Genomic DNA, 19,113 nt, shown 5'->3' on the forward strand with positions numbered 1-19,113 from the left:
GAACAATGGCGGTAGTTCCGTTCTCCTGGGCTCAGACCCTTCTCTGGGATCCTGGGCTGCAAGCTCTGCCCTGGTCCACAATCGCTGCCTCACGGGGTCTGCCAGCCGCAGCTTGCGTACTCAGGGATCACTGCTGCATTCTTGCGCTCCGGATGGCTGGCGAGTGATTTCGTGCCAAATTTTCCCCGATCTCCGTGCGCTGCTGACCCGCGCCAGCTCTGTGCCCACCTGGCTTGTCGTCTCCTACCAGTCTGGATGTACGGGTCTACTTCAACTTCTTGGCTGTCCGACTTCCATTCAGATAAATCCTCTGTCAGTTCTGAGTGTTATTCTGTCTGTAAATGATTGTTGTTCTAATCTTGGTTGTGCGAGGAGTTACGATCCCTCCACCTATTCCTCCATCTTGCCAGAAGTCTGGATCTCACTTTCTTCATCTCTAAGGTTACTCTCTGCTTTCTGAGCTCCAGAAAGATATAAGAAGGTCAAGTGAGGCAACTGCATAAATACAGGATGCAGGTGTAAGGTGCTGCACCCCACCTTCACATCCATGCTCCTTAATGAAAGTGGAAATTTTCTTAAGACAAGAATCATGTCTTGTCTTATGTATCTCTAAAGGTGCATAGCACAGTGTCTGACTTCATTCAGTCATGGTTCAATAAATATTAATGTATTGATAAGAAACAATTAAGATGGCAAAATTTAACTGCCAGCTTTGAAATACTTTGGGTTTTCACTGACACCAAGACAGCCTCCAACAAGTTCTTACAAAAAACTCATTTTTGTAAATTAAGCTGATAGGGGAAAATACTCCCCTTTCTATCTAAACAGCTTCATTCACAGCCCTTGTCCTATTGCCTTTCCATCTTCACTCTGTGCAGAGTGGAAGAGCAGAGGATGCACGTATCCATCCGATCTTTGCTTGAGCCAGGCTCATTGTGGTCACTAATGAGGAGAAGCCGAGCTTCCAAGAATGTTTTTGGCAGCACACCCATCCAGACTGAAAAATTCCCTTGTCTACATTGCAGTTCTATGCATTAAAATCCTACTTTCTAGATTTCATGTCATGACCATGGCTTCAAAAACCTTAAACCTCTTTAACTACCTTTCACTGTCAAAAAAGATAATCCTTTAAGTTCTTCAATGGTTACCTACATTTGTGAAGTCAAGAGGTTTTCATGTAAGATGGCAATGTGTATGGATGTAAGGTTAGAAGTCCAGCAGTGGCCTGGGCCACTGAAGGAAAGGAAAAAAATGCAAAGTTAATCTTCCTCCCTGTTGTCAAGGACACAGTCTTGAGGGCAGATTATGAGCCCTGTTCATGGCACCGTCTGCAGGCGGCACCGACTACATAATAACACAAATGACCTTCATTATGCATGAATTATAGTGAAATCCTGTTCTAAACTTGTCAGAACAAGTTTCACAGAATCGTACTCAGTGCAGCCAAGCAACACTATCAATAACAGCCAAACGTCACTGCAAAACTACTTAAATTTTATTCTGGAGAAAGGTACATAGTTTAGAATATTAAATCCAAAGAGTTATTTTCAAAAGGAAAGTAACAGTATAGTACACAATTATCTAGTTTAGAGGTAGGGGGGATGTACTAGCAAATTGAAGGAAGCTGGCATATTGTGTGACACATTGTGAATCCCTGATTATAAAACAGTCCAATAATACAGAAATTTACAAAGTATTTTGAAGTTCTGTGGATAAAGAGAATCGTTAAATGGGTATATTCTCTTTCTGGGTCCTCCCCCACTCCCTAACGATGTGCTTTTATCTGTGGAGCCTGCCCTCCGTCGTGGCACTAGAGTGACCCTTTCAGATGTCTGTTAGTTCAGGAGTCAGTGGGGTATCCCCCAGGGACGTGTGTGTTTAACTTGGAGACCACTACAGGATGGCTCTTTTTTCCCTCCCCCCTCACCCACTTATATCCAGGGACATGCAAACTGCAGAGTCATGGGCTCTGTGGTCTTTTCCCCAGGCTGGGCCTCCTCACTGGATCTGCTTCTGCATGTCCCTGATGAACTGCCACCCCACCCTCACCATAGTCTTTCCCTGCAAAGATTGGGTAGGGCTGTGTGAGTGGAGCCTTGGCTGCCACCCTGGAAGGACAGCCAGTGCCTCAATGGCAGCTGGAAGGCCATCACATTAGTCAGAAATGTCACTTTTCATATCTTCCACTTGACAGATCCAAGCACTTAGGAAGATGCTGTTGGGTTTCTTCAAACTGGTTTGCAATCAACTATTCAAACACAGTTCATGTAGCCACATGAAGCCTGCCACAAAATGATGAGACCTCTGTCTGGTGTGCGTGACTGAACACATACTGAAAAAAATTTTAAATCCCTCCCAAATTAAAGCTGACACCTTCTGTATTCCAACCTACTCTAGTAGGTCTTGTTTAGGTGGAGTGTAGGTTTTTTGTTTAACCTTTTTGTATGTTGCAAAGAAGCTGTGTTTCACTTGGCTGGGCTATGCAAATGGTGGAGGCTGAAGGGCGATTCTGGAGTGGCGGAGGGGCCCCTGTCTCACCACATTCAACCAATCTAAGGTGGGGGCCCTCACACACTGAGGACTTGAGTCTTTTAGAGTACTTTTGGAGAGAGCACTTCATAAGGCACTTGAGAACCAAAAAGCTCACTTCAGTGAAATTCAACACAATACACAGGCATGAGGTAATCACCATAAAGAGGATGAAGATGGTTTTCTCAGTGGGTTTGGACATGAAGCAGTCCACAGTGTTGGGACAGGGCTTCAAATCACACTTCATAAGGTAAGGAACACTAAAGCCATCATACAGCTTGTAAAATAAAACCAGGAAACCAATTTCAAAACTAATTTTAACAATGAGGCTGATAAGGTAGGTGTACCACAGACCCCCATCCATTGTACCTAGGCTAACATACAGTTTCTTTCTGTGTTTTTTATCTCTACCCTCACAATAGGCTACATGTAGAACAACCAGCAGCGAAGGTGTGGAGACCATGATCAGTTGTAAGGCCCAGAGTCTGACCTGGGAGACAGGGAAGAAGTAGTCAAAACACACATTTTCACAACCAGGCTGTCTAATGTTACATTCAAACTCCTTCTGCTCATCTTTCCACACGTGTTCTGCTGCCACCATGTAGACCAGCACTCAGAAGATGAACACAACAGCCAGCCAAATCCGCCCAATCCCAGTTGAGTGTTTATTCACTCCACTTAGGAGGTCTCTGAGGAACATCCAACCCATGGCTTAGGCTCAAAAGAAGGCAAGATTCTGCAAAAGAAAATTTCATCATGATTCATCAATTTCTGTTCCATTGACCATGTATGTCTACTGTCTTACTTGATTATGGGGTTATGGCAGCTATACGAAAATGTCTGCATTATCACAACCCTGAATGTTGATAAGAATCCCATAAGACACGGGTGGCAAACACAAGGCCCGTGGGTGGAATCCAGCTCTTCACCTTGTTTTATCCGTCCCAGCACCTTGTTTCTACCTGGTAGTTGCGCCATGTTCCTTTTCCCTAGTTAAGGAGTAGTTACATTTATACAGTTCAAATGTAGTTCCTAAAATTACATTTGGCCCTTTGAAGGCAACTGTGAGGCTGATGTGGCCCCCGGTGAAAATGAATTTGACACCCCTGCCATAGGACATGCTCACTTTCATACAAGGAGATGCTACAACTAGTCCACAGATGTAATTGATCCCATACCCAGTTTAATTGGGAATTTGGTTGCTCATGCCCCACACACTAAACCACTTCCAAACAAAGCCTTTTAGTTTATGGCTTCCCTGAAAGGATGAATGGGTTCTATTGCTGATCTAGAAAGAATTGGATATAAATCTCAAGGTTACCAAGGTACCAGGAGGTATCCCTCACATGCTGGCTTCCTGAAGTCATAGTCTCTACTCACTTGCTATATTTGTCAGTGTCCCTCCCCCATCCTTCAAGGTTATTCCCTATCTCCTTCCATGTTCTGGGTCCCATATTAGCAGTTGAGCTTGCCTACAATTTGATAATGAAAAATGAGGTTCTACATTATCAACTTTCTCAAGCTGTGCTCCTTCATCCCTCCAGGCCTACTTACATTCGTACCCGTTACCTCGTTTACAAGGTTTGGAGGGACCGGTCAGTCTCCTCTTGCCTCAAAATAATCATTCCAGCTCTACATCCCATTCTTGATCTGTCCATATTCTTTGTCTAGTTGAGTGTCATCACCAGCATCCAAGCACCCAACTCAGAAATCTCATGTTCATTCTGGACTCCTGTCATGACCCTTTTGTAATTGCTCACCAAGTTCTTCTGATTCCTACTAATTATCTCTCAAATTTATCTCCCAACTTACTGCTGAAATCTTTATCACCTATACAGTCCTCCCCTATAGAGTACAGGTGATGAGACTTCTGTTTTCAGTCTCATCACCTCTTCCCTTATCTTCCTAGTACATATTCAATTCTGCTTTATTCTCTTCTGCTTCTCTCTGTCTCTTGCTTTCTTTCCCTATAAAAGCTGATAAAAACCTGGGGAGCCTTCTGTTTCATTTCAGTGACATTGTCTTTCTGGCACTGTCTGCTTCTTGTTTATAATTGAACTTTGTGAGCTGGGCCCTAGTTTTTGTCAGTTGGGCCCATTATATGATTTCCACTCTCTGTTTATTGTTTTTGAGCAGGGTACAAAATCCAATTTCCATTATTTTATTTTTGGTTAAAGGTATAAGAAATTTATTAGGGAAAACGTCTGTGAAAGGAAACAGGAAGGAAGCCAAGAGAAGCTCAGAAAACCATCAGACCGTGATGCAAGTCTGACCCCAGGAAAGGAAGACATGAAGTCGAGGTAGAAGTGACAAACTGTGGTGCAATTTTTTTTTAACGACAGTCCACCTTCAACACTATTGCACAGGTGTACAGCACAGGGGCCAGACAATCACATACCTCACAAAGTAATTCCACTACTTTAAAACATAAAACAGTTTCTCAACAGAGGCACCATTGATGTTTGGGGCTGGGTAATTCTCTGTTGCCACTGTCCTGTGCACTGTGGGGTGCTTAGCAGCATCCCTGGCCACTACCAGCTACATATTTGTATCATCACCTCCCACGTCCATTTGTGACAACCAACAGTGTTTCCAGACATTTCTAAATGTGCCCTGGAGAAATAAGGCCAAATCTCTCCTGTTGAAAACTGCCTATGCAGAAGATGTGGGTTGGAGCTTCTGGTCTGCCATTAATATACGTTGTCATGTCTCAGGTGAAAACCTTGCCATTTCAGGTCCCATTTCCTATTACAGAAATAATTATCTTTTACTTCGTAGACTCAGTGAAAAGAGTATCATGGAAGTAGCTTTGAGGGGAACTAGGGGGTTAGGAAAATTGGGGTGGTGTTCTAACAGGACACCTGTTGGAGCACATCATATTATTTCTTCCTGAGGGAACAGTATGTAGCAAGCCCACACATGAGAGCCCTGAGGAGATGGATGAAGGTTACGAGTTATTTTTAGAGAAAACAAAGATACATGTACACAATGCTCTCTATTCAGTAGGAAATAAATACTCCAATGTTCTTGGTTTGAGAACACAAACAAAATTATATTAAATAAAAAGGGTTCTCAAATCCACCTGAAAGGTTAATGTCTCCATGAATTGTTAAAACGGAGCCCCAAAGATTATAAAAGAATAAAAGGCATTATGTTTATGATGTGTGTCATCGGGCATCTGTTCATGTTACCCGGGCAGGTATTTATGTGATGTTACAGAACATTTTCAAGTGCTCTGCTGGGTATTTTAGAGAGGGGAGGAAGGTAAAGTAGATACACACTGTTTTGCTAAAAGAAAAGCAGTTTTAAAAGGGGGAGGTATTTGAACAGAATCCAAAGACTGATGCCATCCACTGTGTCAGGATTATGAATTTCATTTGACTGATAAATGTCCAACCTATTTTGAAATTGTCTGCTGATGGAGAGGCAATGATCTTCCTCCGGGTGGGGAGTGTTCTAATGTTAGTTCAGTTTTAACAGAGCTGGTTTAGCATAGTGGATGAGTCTGGGCACAGCATTGAACTTGGGTTCAAGTCCCAAGTGATAATAGTGCCTATCTCATGGAGCTCAAAACAGTCTGACATATGGTATGTGCTCAATAAGTATATTATTATTATTATTATTAGTTTGTCATGAAAACCTCTTCTTGATTTCAAAGTAAACTCTAATTCCAAGTTAAATATCTTTTTTTCTCTAGCTCTGTTCCTGTGAAGGTGGAAAATAGGAATCTCCATTTAGTAACCCTTTAAGCATTTGAAAGCAATGAAGTTAATAGCTTAAAATTTATATATATATTTTTAAAGATTTTTTTACTTATTTTTAGAGACAGGAAGGGAGGGAGAAAGAGAAGAAGAGAAATATCAATGTGCAAGAGAAACTTCGACTAGTTGCCTCTCGCACACTCCCAACTAGGGACCTGGCCCGCAACCCAGGCCCTGTGCCCTGACCGTGAATCAAACTGGTGACCTTTAGGTTTGTAGGCTGGTGCTCAACCCACTAAACTACACCAGCCAGGGCTATATTGTTTTATATGTTAATAATTTGGGTTGTCACCTTATTTTAATAAGAATCTTTAATGTATTCCTTTTATTAAAGCACCAAGGTTTACTCCCAATTTTTAAAGAGTTTCTACTTACCAATTCTAATGAAGCAACTCTGTGATTTTTCTCCTTTCACTTAAGAGGTAGCAGTTAACTGCACAGGAATTCAATCTGGAAAATTTTATTAATCAATACTTTTATAAAGTAAATATTCGAAATTTTCAACATCAGGAGTAATTTTGGAAAGTTGCAAAATTCTGCCAAACATTTTATCTAAATTAAAAGTGGAAATGCGAAGAAGGTGCTGGGACAGCCAGGTTTTCACATGCAAAGGAATACAGTTGGATTCCTACCTCATACCATTAAAAAAAGATTAACTGAAAATGGATCAATAAGAGCTAATACCATAAAACTTTTAAAAGAATACATAGTGGTAAACCTTTATGTTTTTGGATTTGGTAATTGATTCTTAGATATGACACCAAAAACATGAGCAACAAAAAAAAATAATGAACTTCATCAAAATTAAAAGACTTTGTTCATCACAGAATATTATCAGGAAAGTAAAAGCACACAAAATGAGAAAAAATATCTGTAAATCATATATCTGGTAAGGTTTTAATATTCAGAATATATATATATAAACTCCTACAACTCAACAACAAAGGACAACTCAGAAAATAGGTACAAACTTGAATGAACATCTCTCCAAAGAAGATACACAAATGGCAATCCACACATGGAAAGATTTCTTTTTAAAATATATATTTTATTGAATATACTGTTACAGTTGTCCTATTCCCCCCCCCTTTATTCCCCTCAGCCCTGCACACCCCCTCCACACACATTTCCACCCTCTTTAGTTCATGTCTGTGGACACACATGGAAAGATTTCAGTGTCATTAATCATTAGGGAAGTGCAAATCAAAACTACAATGAACTACTACTTCACACTAGGATGAATATAATTTTAAAAAAGTAGAGCCCTGGCTGGCATAGCTCAGTGGATTGAGTGCGGGCTGCAAACCAAAGTGTCACAGGTTCGATTCCCAGTCAGGGTACATGCCTGGGTTGCAGGCCATGACCCCCAGGAACTGCACATTGATGTTTCTCTCTATCTCATTCCCTTCCCTCTCTAAAAATAAATAAATAAAATCTTAAAAAAAAAAAAAAACAGTGAAGGCAAGGCTCTACTACACGAGTCTTCTAAAAAAAAAAGGTAAAGTTTTGGCCCAAATGTTGGAGAAATTGGAACCCTTGTATAAAGCTGGTGGGAATGTAAAATGGTGCAGCCACTATACTATGAAAAAGTTTGGCATTTTCTCAAAAATCTAGACATGAAATTACCATATGACCCAGCAGTTCCTCTTTTAGATATATATACCCCCCAAAAAATTAAAAACAGGCACTCAAAGAGATATTTGAATGCCAATTATTTTCAATAAGCAAAAGGTGGAAACAACTTATTACATCAACGGATGAATGGAAAAAAATTCAGTCAGAAAAAGGGAGGAAGTGCTACATGCTACAGCAAGGATGAACCTTGAAGGCATTACAGTAAGTGAAATAAGACATAAATATTGTGAGATTTCATTTATATGAAGCATCTAGGAAATTCATAGAGATAGAAAATAGGCATTACCAGGGAGGGACTGGAAGGAATTAAAAATGGGGAGTTATTGTTAAATAGTTACAGAGTTTCTGTTTAAGGTTGAAAAAGTTTTAAAAATAGTAATTTATGTGAACATAAAGCAGTTGCAACGCTAAATTTTATGTTATATTTTTACCTATATGTATATTTTATATATATATGTACTTTTTTTTTACAAAAGTTCCCCCAAAATGTGGGTGGATGAAAGCCTATTTAGAATTTAAGGGAACAATAGTAGTTCAAATAATCTGAATGTTTATGGAGAACTGTTTGTATAGGAAATAGAAATAGGGACAAAAGGAGGAATAACAAAAAATTAATAATGCTTATGAATAAAAAAGTTCTTATATGATTTTATCTGTTCATGATTTTCTGTGTTGTCCATAATTGTATTTTAAAAAAAGAACATACAAAATCAGATCTGAAGACAATAAACTTAATAAAAACAAAATGTTAAGAAATCAGAGTTATCACTCTTTTATGCATGTATGTTTTTGTAATAGTTGAGCAAGTCTGTTTATAGAATAAACATGTACAAGTTGATCCTATTAATATATTTCTGGAAGGTTACCATGTAAGAAAATCATGTGCTGAACCATTTTCAGTCTATCTTGTCTCTGTGTACATGTCAACGACTCCCCAAATTATGTTTCCCATCCAGACTGCTCATCTCTGAGCTCCAGCTGCCGCCTCCTCATCTGTAGGATGCCATCTCATAAACTTCAAATGTTCAGAAGTGAACTCTTGCTATTGCTTACTCCATTTTCCACCTCCCCCTAATGCCCCTCCTCAGTGCCCTCCACCTCAGCAAACCACACCATCCTCCATCCAAGTGTCGAAACCAGAAACACAGAAGTTGTCCTTCACCTCCTCTCTGCCCCAAACCCCACATCCAATCTATGTTCAAGTTCAAAGTTTCTACCTTCAAAATACACAGCCCAAAAGTTCTCACTTTTTTGTTCATCTGCCCTGCCACCACCCTGATCCAAGCCTCCCTCATCCATTGTCTAGTATTTGTCTCCCCTTTTCTCATCTTGGCCTCTTCCAACTCATTCTCCATCTCATAACCAGATTAACATTTAAAATGGAGGTTATATTGTCTCATTTCTCTGCTTAAAACCCTAACAGGGCTTCCCACTACATTTAAGATAGGAAAAAAAAAGGGCCAAATATTTCCGTGGATGACAAAGGCCAGCACAGCAGTGCCCTCGCCTGTCTGACCCCCCTCACTGTGCACACGTCCAGGGTGCTGGATTCCAGGCGCCCCTTTTCTTTCACTCCCTGCTTTAGACCCGACCTCCACTTTGTTCCTGCGCCTGTGGTGCTCTTATTCCTCCACCTGAATCAGAGAGGCCTTCCCTGACCCTACCAATCTAAATTTGGTCATCTTTGTTTACAATATTGGCCTTTTTTCCTTCATGCCTCTTACAATCACATATTTATATGATCAATATCTGTTTATGAGAGAAGGGACTAATGTTGCCAGATGGAGCTAATGAAAATGTAGGATATCCAGTTAAATTTGTTATTCATATAAACAATGAACATAATTCTAGTATAACTATGCCATCCAATATTTAGGATACTTATACAAAACAAGTATTCATTGTCTACTAGAAATTAAATTTAACTGGGCAATCAACATATATTTTATCTGATAACCTAAGCAAGTACCTTGATTGTCCACTATTGCACACCCAGTGCCTAAGTAACACTGCAAAATTCAGAAACGAATGGGAACAAGCCTCTCTAGATCTTAGAAACACTCGGGAATCTCAGCCATGCCTCTCCTTGTATCCAGCTTCTGTATCTCGACCTGAACTGTGTCACTCCAATCTCCATTAAACTCAGCATTCCCGTTCTGAGGTCCCCACTTCCTTAACTCCTGGCTGGACTTGAGGTCTAGGCCATCCTGCTCCATCTCTGCAAGAAAAGCAAGTGGAAGATGTCCCCAACATCTTGTCTACCAACATTCACCAACACCCACTTAGGTCAAATGATCCATCCTCCCCACTCCACCTACCCACGTCTCCCATCTCCAGCCCACAAGTGGTTCTCATCCCCACGCACTTGCTCGCATTGCTCCTTCCTCTTTTCTGCCCTACCTCCTCTCCATAGCCTTCCAAGTTCTGACTTTTCTCTCTTCAGATTTTGTAGCCCCTAAGCCTTAGCACATATTTTTGCATTTGATGATATAACATCTTAACTAGTCTTATATAGATTGTTTCTCCACCTTATATATTGCTTGGAGTTGAAGACCATGTTTTCTACTTGTTTTGTGTCCTCCAAAGTGCTTAGCATAAAGTAGCTGTTTAGTAAATATCTATTAGTTACATTTAGCCTAAAAAATAGCAAATAAGAATCTCAGATGAAATGTGCAGTCTTAACTTCTGTGGGTTTTGCTATAGAATAAATTGTTCATACAGTCTTCAAGGGCCTTTACCCTTCCCATCAAGCGCACTGAGAGATTCAGCTAAAAAAGTGAGAAGGGAAAGTAATTTTCATATCATTTGGCTGTCATATCTAATATTAATATTGACAGGAAATATCCACTCATTTCTATTTACTCAAATAATTCAAATGTTGAACTTACATCAACAGTTTTCATTACTGACATCAATGTTGATTCAACCATTTAATAACTTTATTAAAAATCCCAAATGAATTTGGAAAACTACATAGCCATCAGGCAAAATTCAGTTCACCACCTATTTTGTAAATAAAGGTTTTTTGGGGGAAAACAGCCATTCCCATTTGTTTCTTGTTGTCTACGGCTGCTTTTATGCTGAAATAACAGAGATGAGTAGTGGCAACAGAAACAGTACGCACGGTCCTCAAAGCATAAAATATTTACTGTCTCGCTCTTTGCAGAAAATGTTGGCTGACTTCTGATAGTCACATCACATTTAAAATCACATTGGAACCAAGTTGCAGAACTCAAATTATCTGGGCTGATGAGAAACAACACATGATTGTGCTCAAGAGAGAGCCGAGTGAAGCCATGTTGAGAGCGCAGCAGGAATGAAGTTGCAAGTGCCTGGAGTGGAGACAAGGGGTGGAAGAAGCCATTACCCGGCCCACGGTGGGCTAGGCAGGGCCAACTCAAAGGACCTGGGCTTCTGCAGTCACTGTCTTATTCTCTTAATAAGTAGTGATTGGATTTCAGTAAAGCAACATTTTTTTGTTCGCTAAATTTTAGTTACTTTACATTTTATTGGTTTTGTGATGTTTGATTTTTCTTTTGTAAATATTGTTGCATAAGATCCATGTCTAAGGATTAGCCTAGAGGTGTAAAATGACTTTACACCTAATTTTAAGTTTTATGCATGTAAATAACAGGGTACAAAGAATATAAATTGTCAACACTGAGGTTTCCGTGAGTAATGATGAGTAGAATATACCCATACAGTCAAAACATGTACACATATACCACTTGCCTGGTATTTTAATTTCCTGTACGAACAAAGGCATTGTCATTTTTAGAGGATCACTTCTTGAGAACATGCAAAGGTTGTCCTCAAGTCACACAGAAAAGGCCACGGAAAAATCTCGTAACGTTCCTCTCTGCCCCATAATCCCACTCGTCTACACCCACTCACACTGTGCTCTGGCCGGGCACTCTGGCTTGGCTACAGCCTCCAAGAGCCCCCGGTCAATGACGCATCGCAAATGAGCGGCATTGCTTAGAGACAGCTTATCCAGAAAGGGCATCTGTGATGAGGCACAAAACTGAACAGCAGTATGTCTAGGTTTATAATAATGAGGATTACTTTTCTCTCCAAAACTTTTTAGGAAGAAGTAATGACTACCCAATTACATGAAATGCCATTTTCTGATTAAATAAATACTATCATAAGAGAAAAAGCTTACCTCTTGACAGACATGTGGAGATTAAGAAGAGATCCAGTTGGTTGCTCATTTGATTACAAAAAAAAAAATCATGAGTTGATTAAATTATTTGCCTGACAGGGAATTAGTGCTTTAGACTCAGGAAAATGGAGCCCAGTGGTTTCCAAGGCAGTGTAAACCAAACAGGTGTAACCTTATCGTTTGCTTTGGCTCATAACCTAGATGAGAATCCTTGTGTCTCTGCTCTTTACAATATATGTAAAAAGAGAAGTGAAGCTGGAAAAACAAATTCAAATCCATTCACATACATCATTGAACATCCTTTTAAATAAAACCTTGTCATCACCACAAAGAAACTAGAACAATGAGTTTCATCTCTTTAAATGATTTCCTGAGGTTATTGATTAAATCCTATCTATAAAAAAAACAATAGGCAAAAGAACAATTCAGTCTATGTTTTATGAGCATATTTTAACTTTACTTCATATATCCTATTAGAAATCCAGGAGGTAAAGAGGTGTCATAAAAATCACTCCTCCGACCCCAGAAAGTATTGACAACATTTTCTATGTATATGAGAGAGGAGAGAGAGAGGTGGGGGGGAGAGAGCAAGTTCTTTTAGGTTATCTTTTTGTGGACCTATATCTACGTGTGAGTTTGGCTAAAAGTAAAGATAAGTAGAAATGAAAATGAAATTATGTCTCTCTTAGAATAAGAATAGCTTAGAAGCAGAGTTTTGCAGTTGGCAATTATAGGAGATGTCACAAAGTTTAACGCCCTCATTTTAAAGGTGAGAAAAAAGAACTACAGAGGGCAGCCTGCCTCAGCTCCCAGAGCCAGGACAGAAAGTGGAAGAGAAGTGGGGGTGAGACCCCATCTCAGAGCTCTTTTCTGCGCACTGTGACAGCCACCTCTGCAGGCCATAGGAACTTCAGTGCAGTGTCTCTCTTGACATCCTTAACATCTCTTAACATCCATGAAAATTATTCCATGTAGTCACACATTCCATACAAAATTCAAAGAACGATGCAGTTTATTTTGAAAGATCATCAATTTACATTAATTTTATTACTGGATGAAAGTTCTCCATACCCCGTAAAGCAAACCTTTTTTTTATTGTACGTTTTTTGGTTTGTTTTGTACAGAGATCCCAGATCCCATAATGAAGACCCAGTTTCCAAAGGATTATTGTCATGATAAGATCCCAAAGCCTTTCTCTGCAGTTGATCATCCCTTTCCACTTCCACTCTTTTGTTCATAATTAGCACTTACCAAACTTTATCCATTTTAAGATCCTTAATCTTAAAACATTACCTGCTTGTACTGAGACACCTTCCACCAGGCACAGTTGAACTGAGATACTTTCTTGTTAGGGTGACCTTCCAGGTGGCCTCACTGAATCCCTGAGCACTAAGATTTAGAGGGACAGGCTTTCCACAATGTTAGCAACGACCCAAATGGAGGTGGCATTCAGTGATCCAGTGAGGCAGAGGCATAATTTTCTAGACGAATGTCCCTGACCTCAAGGATCTTGCAACCTCTAGCACAGACACCAGGGGAGAGAGAAACTGCCTCGCGATGAGGACGGCTCTATGGAAGAGGCAGGACAGGGGTAGGGTCTTTATGGAACGACAGGCAGGGTCATGGGTGTGTTCTGGACAAGGTACCTCTACTGAACCATACACCTTCTCAACCTATTCACCTGTGAACCATACACCTTCACATTCTATTCATGATTATTTCTATGCTTTTAATAAAAAGATTTAATTCTTCTAACTTTTTTTTGTTTGGAAGAAACAAACATAATAACGAATGCAAAAAGAGTGGTATGTGGTAATAACAATAACACCCTCTTGAGGTCCAAAAAGCTCGGGATGGGGAGAAATAAGAGAAGGCAGAACTGGACAAAGATTGGAGTGAATACTGTGGACCCTATGCTCCTCTGCTCCTTTAAGATCTGGATCTTGATAGATTTCTTTTCAGTGTGAGAATGTGGCCCTGTAGAATGTCAGCAAGAGGCAGAGCCCAGAGCAGACCAAAGCAGTATGAGCCGGAGCCTCCAAATATCCAATGCATACCCCTGGATAAACCGCACAAGGGTGGGGACCTCGGGGATACCTGTCTTAGTGATCACTCTGTTAAGAAAGACCACAGAGTAGAGTTGAATGCAGATGCCATATGAGAAGAACATGACTAAGGTTTTACAAGTTACCATCATAGCTGGCTGCAGCGATGAAGTATTAGCACCGCTGTGCACTGGGAACCATCTTGTATGTAGCACTGTGCTCTGAAGGTAGCCTGTATTTCTTTTCAGCATAATGCTTCTTCCAAGGGAGGTCAGGAGTCTTTTCTGCTCAGCTTAGTTACAGTTGGAGCACTGTGTGCACTGTGCTTTGTTCTGAACCTTTGACAAACTGATGTAGGTCTTGAAGACAGTGACCAGGATAGAGAGAGTGTCTCTAAACATCATGAAAAGAAGGATTGGGGCAACTGGAGATGTTTACCTAGGAGAGGCAAGGTCCAATGGAATTACTTATCAGTAACTCCAGTAACTCCTGGTTCGTGTCTTTATATTTCTAGATTTTTTTTTTTTTGCAATTGTGGAGAGCTCATAGACTCTGAGTTCAGACAAACCAGGGTTTGAATCCTGGACCTGTTTCCTACTTTACATGTCCTTGCTCAAGATGCTTGTGTCCTCTTAGCCTTCATCTCCTTGTCTGCAAAACAGGAGGAGCATTCCCTACCTCAGTGTAACTGCTCAATAAGTGGTAGCTGCCATTATCTCTGTCTGTTGAAGTAGCACTGACCTTGGGTTGTGAGACTTCCTGTCAAAACAAGTGGCACCAGAAAGGAGGGAAGTATGCATAGAATTCAAAATCAAACAAAAAATTACCCTTTGTGGCGGCACAATTGCTTTTCAGTACAATTTGTGAACACAAGAGATGTACACGAAGAAGCAAGAAACCATCTCTTCATAACAGCTATTCTCTGTTACACCAGCTGCTTGTAGGAGATTTATGGCACCTAGAACAACTCCAGGAACACAATAAATATTCTTTTATAATATGGATGTTTCTAACATCAAGTGCTTCTGAGGTTTCACATTCTGGTAAGAGTGGGTTTACAAAGTCTGTGCCTTGAGCCGCTGCATCTTATTCTGGGGCCATAGGTGATTCATCCACGTTCTGACTGACACAGGAAAGGATTGAGTAAAAATGCTCCCTGGGGACAGAATACCTGGGAGAGGTCACACTTAATCACAATTTCTGTATCTCAAATGAGCTTTCAACACTTGTAAATGAAAATGTAAGCATTGTCTCATTGACTTTACCCACTTTTTAAGAATTAAATTTATTGAAGTAACACTGGTTAATGACATATAAATTTCAGGTATGTAGCACTATAATTTGATACCTGTGTACTCTACTGCATGTTTACCACTCCTTTTGTTGTCATATATTTGACCCCCTGTACCCAATTTGCTCTTAACCACTATTTAAACCAGCCCTTTCTGAACCCAGGGGTGTGACAAAGTGCCCGAACCACAGCTGGCTGTCAGCAGAGCCGTAGCTCCTGGCCCCATCCAGATGCCATGTCTCCTTCCAGAAAGGGCTCACATTTTCAGCGTCTGTGCTCGGAGCATCAAATTTTTTAAGCCTTTTTCATGTCCAAGGAATGTTTGAGATCTTCTTTCCCTACAAAAAAGGAACTCACATATTCCCTAGAATCAGTTTAGCCTCCACTTTCTCAAACCTGTCAGGGTTTGACAGGGCTTGAAGTCGACAGATCCATGTGCCTATAGCTCCAGTTAATTTTTGTTGTAGGAGTCACAGTAAAAGGCCCTGTTTCCCTCATGAACATTTTGTGCACCTTTACTCAAAAAAACGAGTGCACAGTATCGGAAAACACTTAGATGCAATTTTTATAGTCACAGTATGTATAGTGTCACAGTCATTTTTGTGATAGGTAAGCCAAGGTTTTTTCTCTCTCTCCCCTTATTTGAATTTGCTTTAAAAATAATATGAATGGCTTTGTGTGCACATAGATGTTAATGCAGATATTGGAGAATAAACACACATTTAAATCTTCTCCATCAACTTTTGCCAGATAATCAGTTCTTCACTTAGTGGCTTGCATGCTCCCCCCAAAACAGAATAGTTAAATTTCAAATGGAGACAAAAGTATAGGCAACAAAATCCCATTTCATATAGAAAATCTATAAGTCTGTCAAGGTAACCTAGAGATTAATAAAATAAAACATAAATACATACATGAGTAAGGATCTTACACTCCAGGGTGACTGGAATAAACTTATTGCAACTGTAGCTTCATTATATGCTTGGAAATAGCTCTGATTACCTGGCCGTCATGTCAGAGGACTGGGTAACTGTTTCTGCCATATTTAGGCATTTGGTAAGTGGTATTTCAATTTAAGATTGGAAAAGTAATGAATAACATTTGAAGCAATTTGAGATTCCCCTATGTAAAGGAATCTCAATGTGTTAAAAGTAGAGGCATTATTTCTTCAGATCATTGCTTATTCCAATGGGATAGATGGGCCAAAATGTTCATATGTATAGACAGACAGACAGACATAATTATTGAAGATGAAATAATCAGGTAAAATGCTTCTTCCAGTCCTTGACCAAACTAAAAAGCAAACAGATAAATTAACAAAAACATTTAAATATTATCTTAGACATCTTTTTTGTGTTTCACATGAGAAGCACACATTCAAATCCCTCTCAGGGCTTAATGTCTGTGCATTGCACCACTCTGCCTCTTGTCCTAACAGCTCGGCAGATGGTGTTCCATAAAGTAAACAGGAACGTAAAGTAGCTGTCCATTCTTTGAAGTTTTAATAGCCAAGTATGTTTACATTTTGCCCTTTGTGGAATAATAAACACAGTTAACTGTGCACAGCTTGCATATGGCTGTACATAGATTTAAGATTACAGCACTCGAAGTGGATACTCTGTGGTCACACCCTGAATCTCAAGGACTGTTTGTTCAATTTCTTTAGCCTGCTGGAAAAGCTGAGAAGTAAACCCAGCGAGTGCAATGGCCTTTCTTTTTAAAGACTATCTCGCTGGGTTTGGGAGAATGGGGAGTGGAGTAGTCAAGGCTCTATTCATTTTGGCCTTTTGAATATGTGTTTCAGAACACCCTCACCACTTTTGTCCCTGAGAACGTTGAGAGTAAGAGCAGGAGAGCTGGAAGCAATACATTTGACTGAAGATTTAGACAGGGAGGAGGAATCTGGGTAACAACTATTGCTCTCTTACCCCTCCCCTCAGAAAGTCCTACTGAAATGAGACTGTTAGGGGACAGGGTTTGATGTAGCACTGAATCTCCCCAAGACCCTGTATGTGAATTTATATAAAGGGGGGCAAGGATTGAGCTCTCCTTTCTTGGTCTATGATTATCCCAGATGAGCTGACTCTTTGGAGGGTCTTCAATATTTAAACACAAGACAGATTTACCCTGAAGCTAATGAAGCTTAAACTTCAAGGCCCCTCACCTGCACAGCCCCCTCCAAGACCATGGAGGAGGGGCCCTAGCAGTGTGTTCTCATTGTTATTTTTTTCTATAAAGTTTGCAGATATAAGACATTTTAACTGACAGGATAATCATTTGAGACTGCTGTCTCCTTCTGCTGCAATTTCTCCTTCATTGTGCTTTGCCTCCTGTCAGATAGAGTTGGAGTGGCTGTGGGCATTTTGAGGATCTAGCTAAGGGAAAGTTGTTCCAGGTTTAGTTTTGGTTTAGTGAGATATATTTGTGTGGTTCACATTCACCTTTGTTTAGAGTTAAGCTATTACACGATGCTGTGATTCCAAAACTATCTTATTGCCCTCTGTGCCCACTCGCTCATTGCCCTAATCAAAGGTGCAGAAATTGAGGTATCATTGCAATTTGTATGTGTCCAAAGAAACCCAACACCAGAAGGATGTGGATTATAGAGAAGAAATGAGGTTTGATGTATCAAGGAGATTTGAGTCTGGATAATTCTTCCAAATATGGAAAAATGTAATGGAGGCCTTCCCCAAATTGACAATAATCTCCAATTTATATATTATTACAAGAAAATAACTAGAAATAATTATTCTAAATTATTAATTATAAAGAAAATTATGAACAGCTATGTGAGAGAAATTATTTTGTTTATTTTGTTCATTCTCTAGAAAGAATTGAACAAAGTTACCATTGTAAAAAGAGACAACAGAATATGCAGACTGCCTTTTTTTATTATCTCACATTAGCTGAGAGAGATTTAGCAATCTGGAAAAAAAATCAGTAGAAAATAACACAGGCTGAAGGACAAAGGTAAAACAGGATGAAAAATATGAAAAAAAAATAAGATCTTTGGAACACAGAGAAAAGTTTTAATGTATGAATAATTAGAGTCCCAAAAGGAGAGGTGAGAGAAAATAGAAAGAAGATTTGATTGTTGGCTAAGCATCTTCTAAATCATATGAAAGTTATCAAGACAAATTCAAGAAGCCTTATGAATCCCAAACAGGATTAAATATAAAGAAAAAATACTTAGGTGGATCATAGTAAGACTACTGAAACCCAGAGACAAAGAGAAGACCATAATGAAAGCAATCAATAAAAAGATGCATTGCTTTCAAAGAACAAAATAAGACTGATTGCTGATTAATTAACATTAACAGTAGACTCCAGAAAACAACACAATGATTTATGGAAATACTAAAAAAAGTGAAAAAGTAAAATTCTATACCCAGTGAAAATAATCTTATAAGAAACACATCTCCATCTTCTTTTCTTCAAAGAAAAGTGAGACATAATGAATAACTTTATGGTGGTTTTGTAAACTGTCCATTTGTCTAGGCTGAACTACATTTCGTAGAATTTCCTTTCCCGGATATTCCTGATTAGCTTGGGCAACAAGGCTTGGGAGATTTGGAAGGTAAAAGGGAAGCAGCAGCTACTGTGGCAGGTTGTTGCTGGTACGCTGATGCACTGAGCTATTGGGAAGCAGCAGCTGGACCTGCGATAGATTGCTCTACCTTCTCCAGG

The 19,113-nt window shown here is 39.8% G+C and overlaps 1 protein-coding gene across 1 annotated transcript; it reads right to left on the reverse strand.

Annotated features, from left to right (window-relative positions):
* Window positions 1–2,431: 2,431 nt before the first annotated feature.
* On the reverse strand, window positions 2,432–3,238 carry GJB7 (gap junction protein beta 7). Its single transcript, XM_045843554.1, is given in 1 exon segment — window positions 2,432–3,238. A coding segment is annotated over 1 exon segment (807 nt).
* Between the last annotated feature and the right edge of the window lie 15,875 nt (window positions 3,239–19,113).

The sequence above is a fragment of the Phyllostomus hastatus genome, unplaced genomic scaffold (genome assembly GCF_019186645.2).
Source record: "Phyllostomus hastatus isolate PE091 unplaced genomic scaffold, TTU_PhHast_1.1 phas_contig_40, whole genome shotgun sequence".
Lineage (NCBI taxonomy): Eukaryota > Metazoa > Chordata > Mammalia > Chiroptera > Phyllostomidae > Phyllostomus > Phyllostomus hastatus.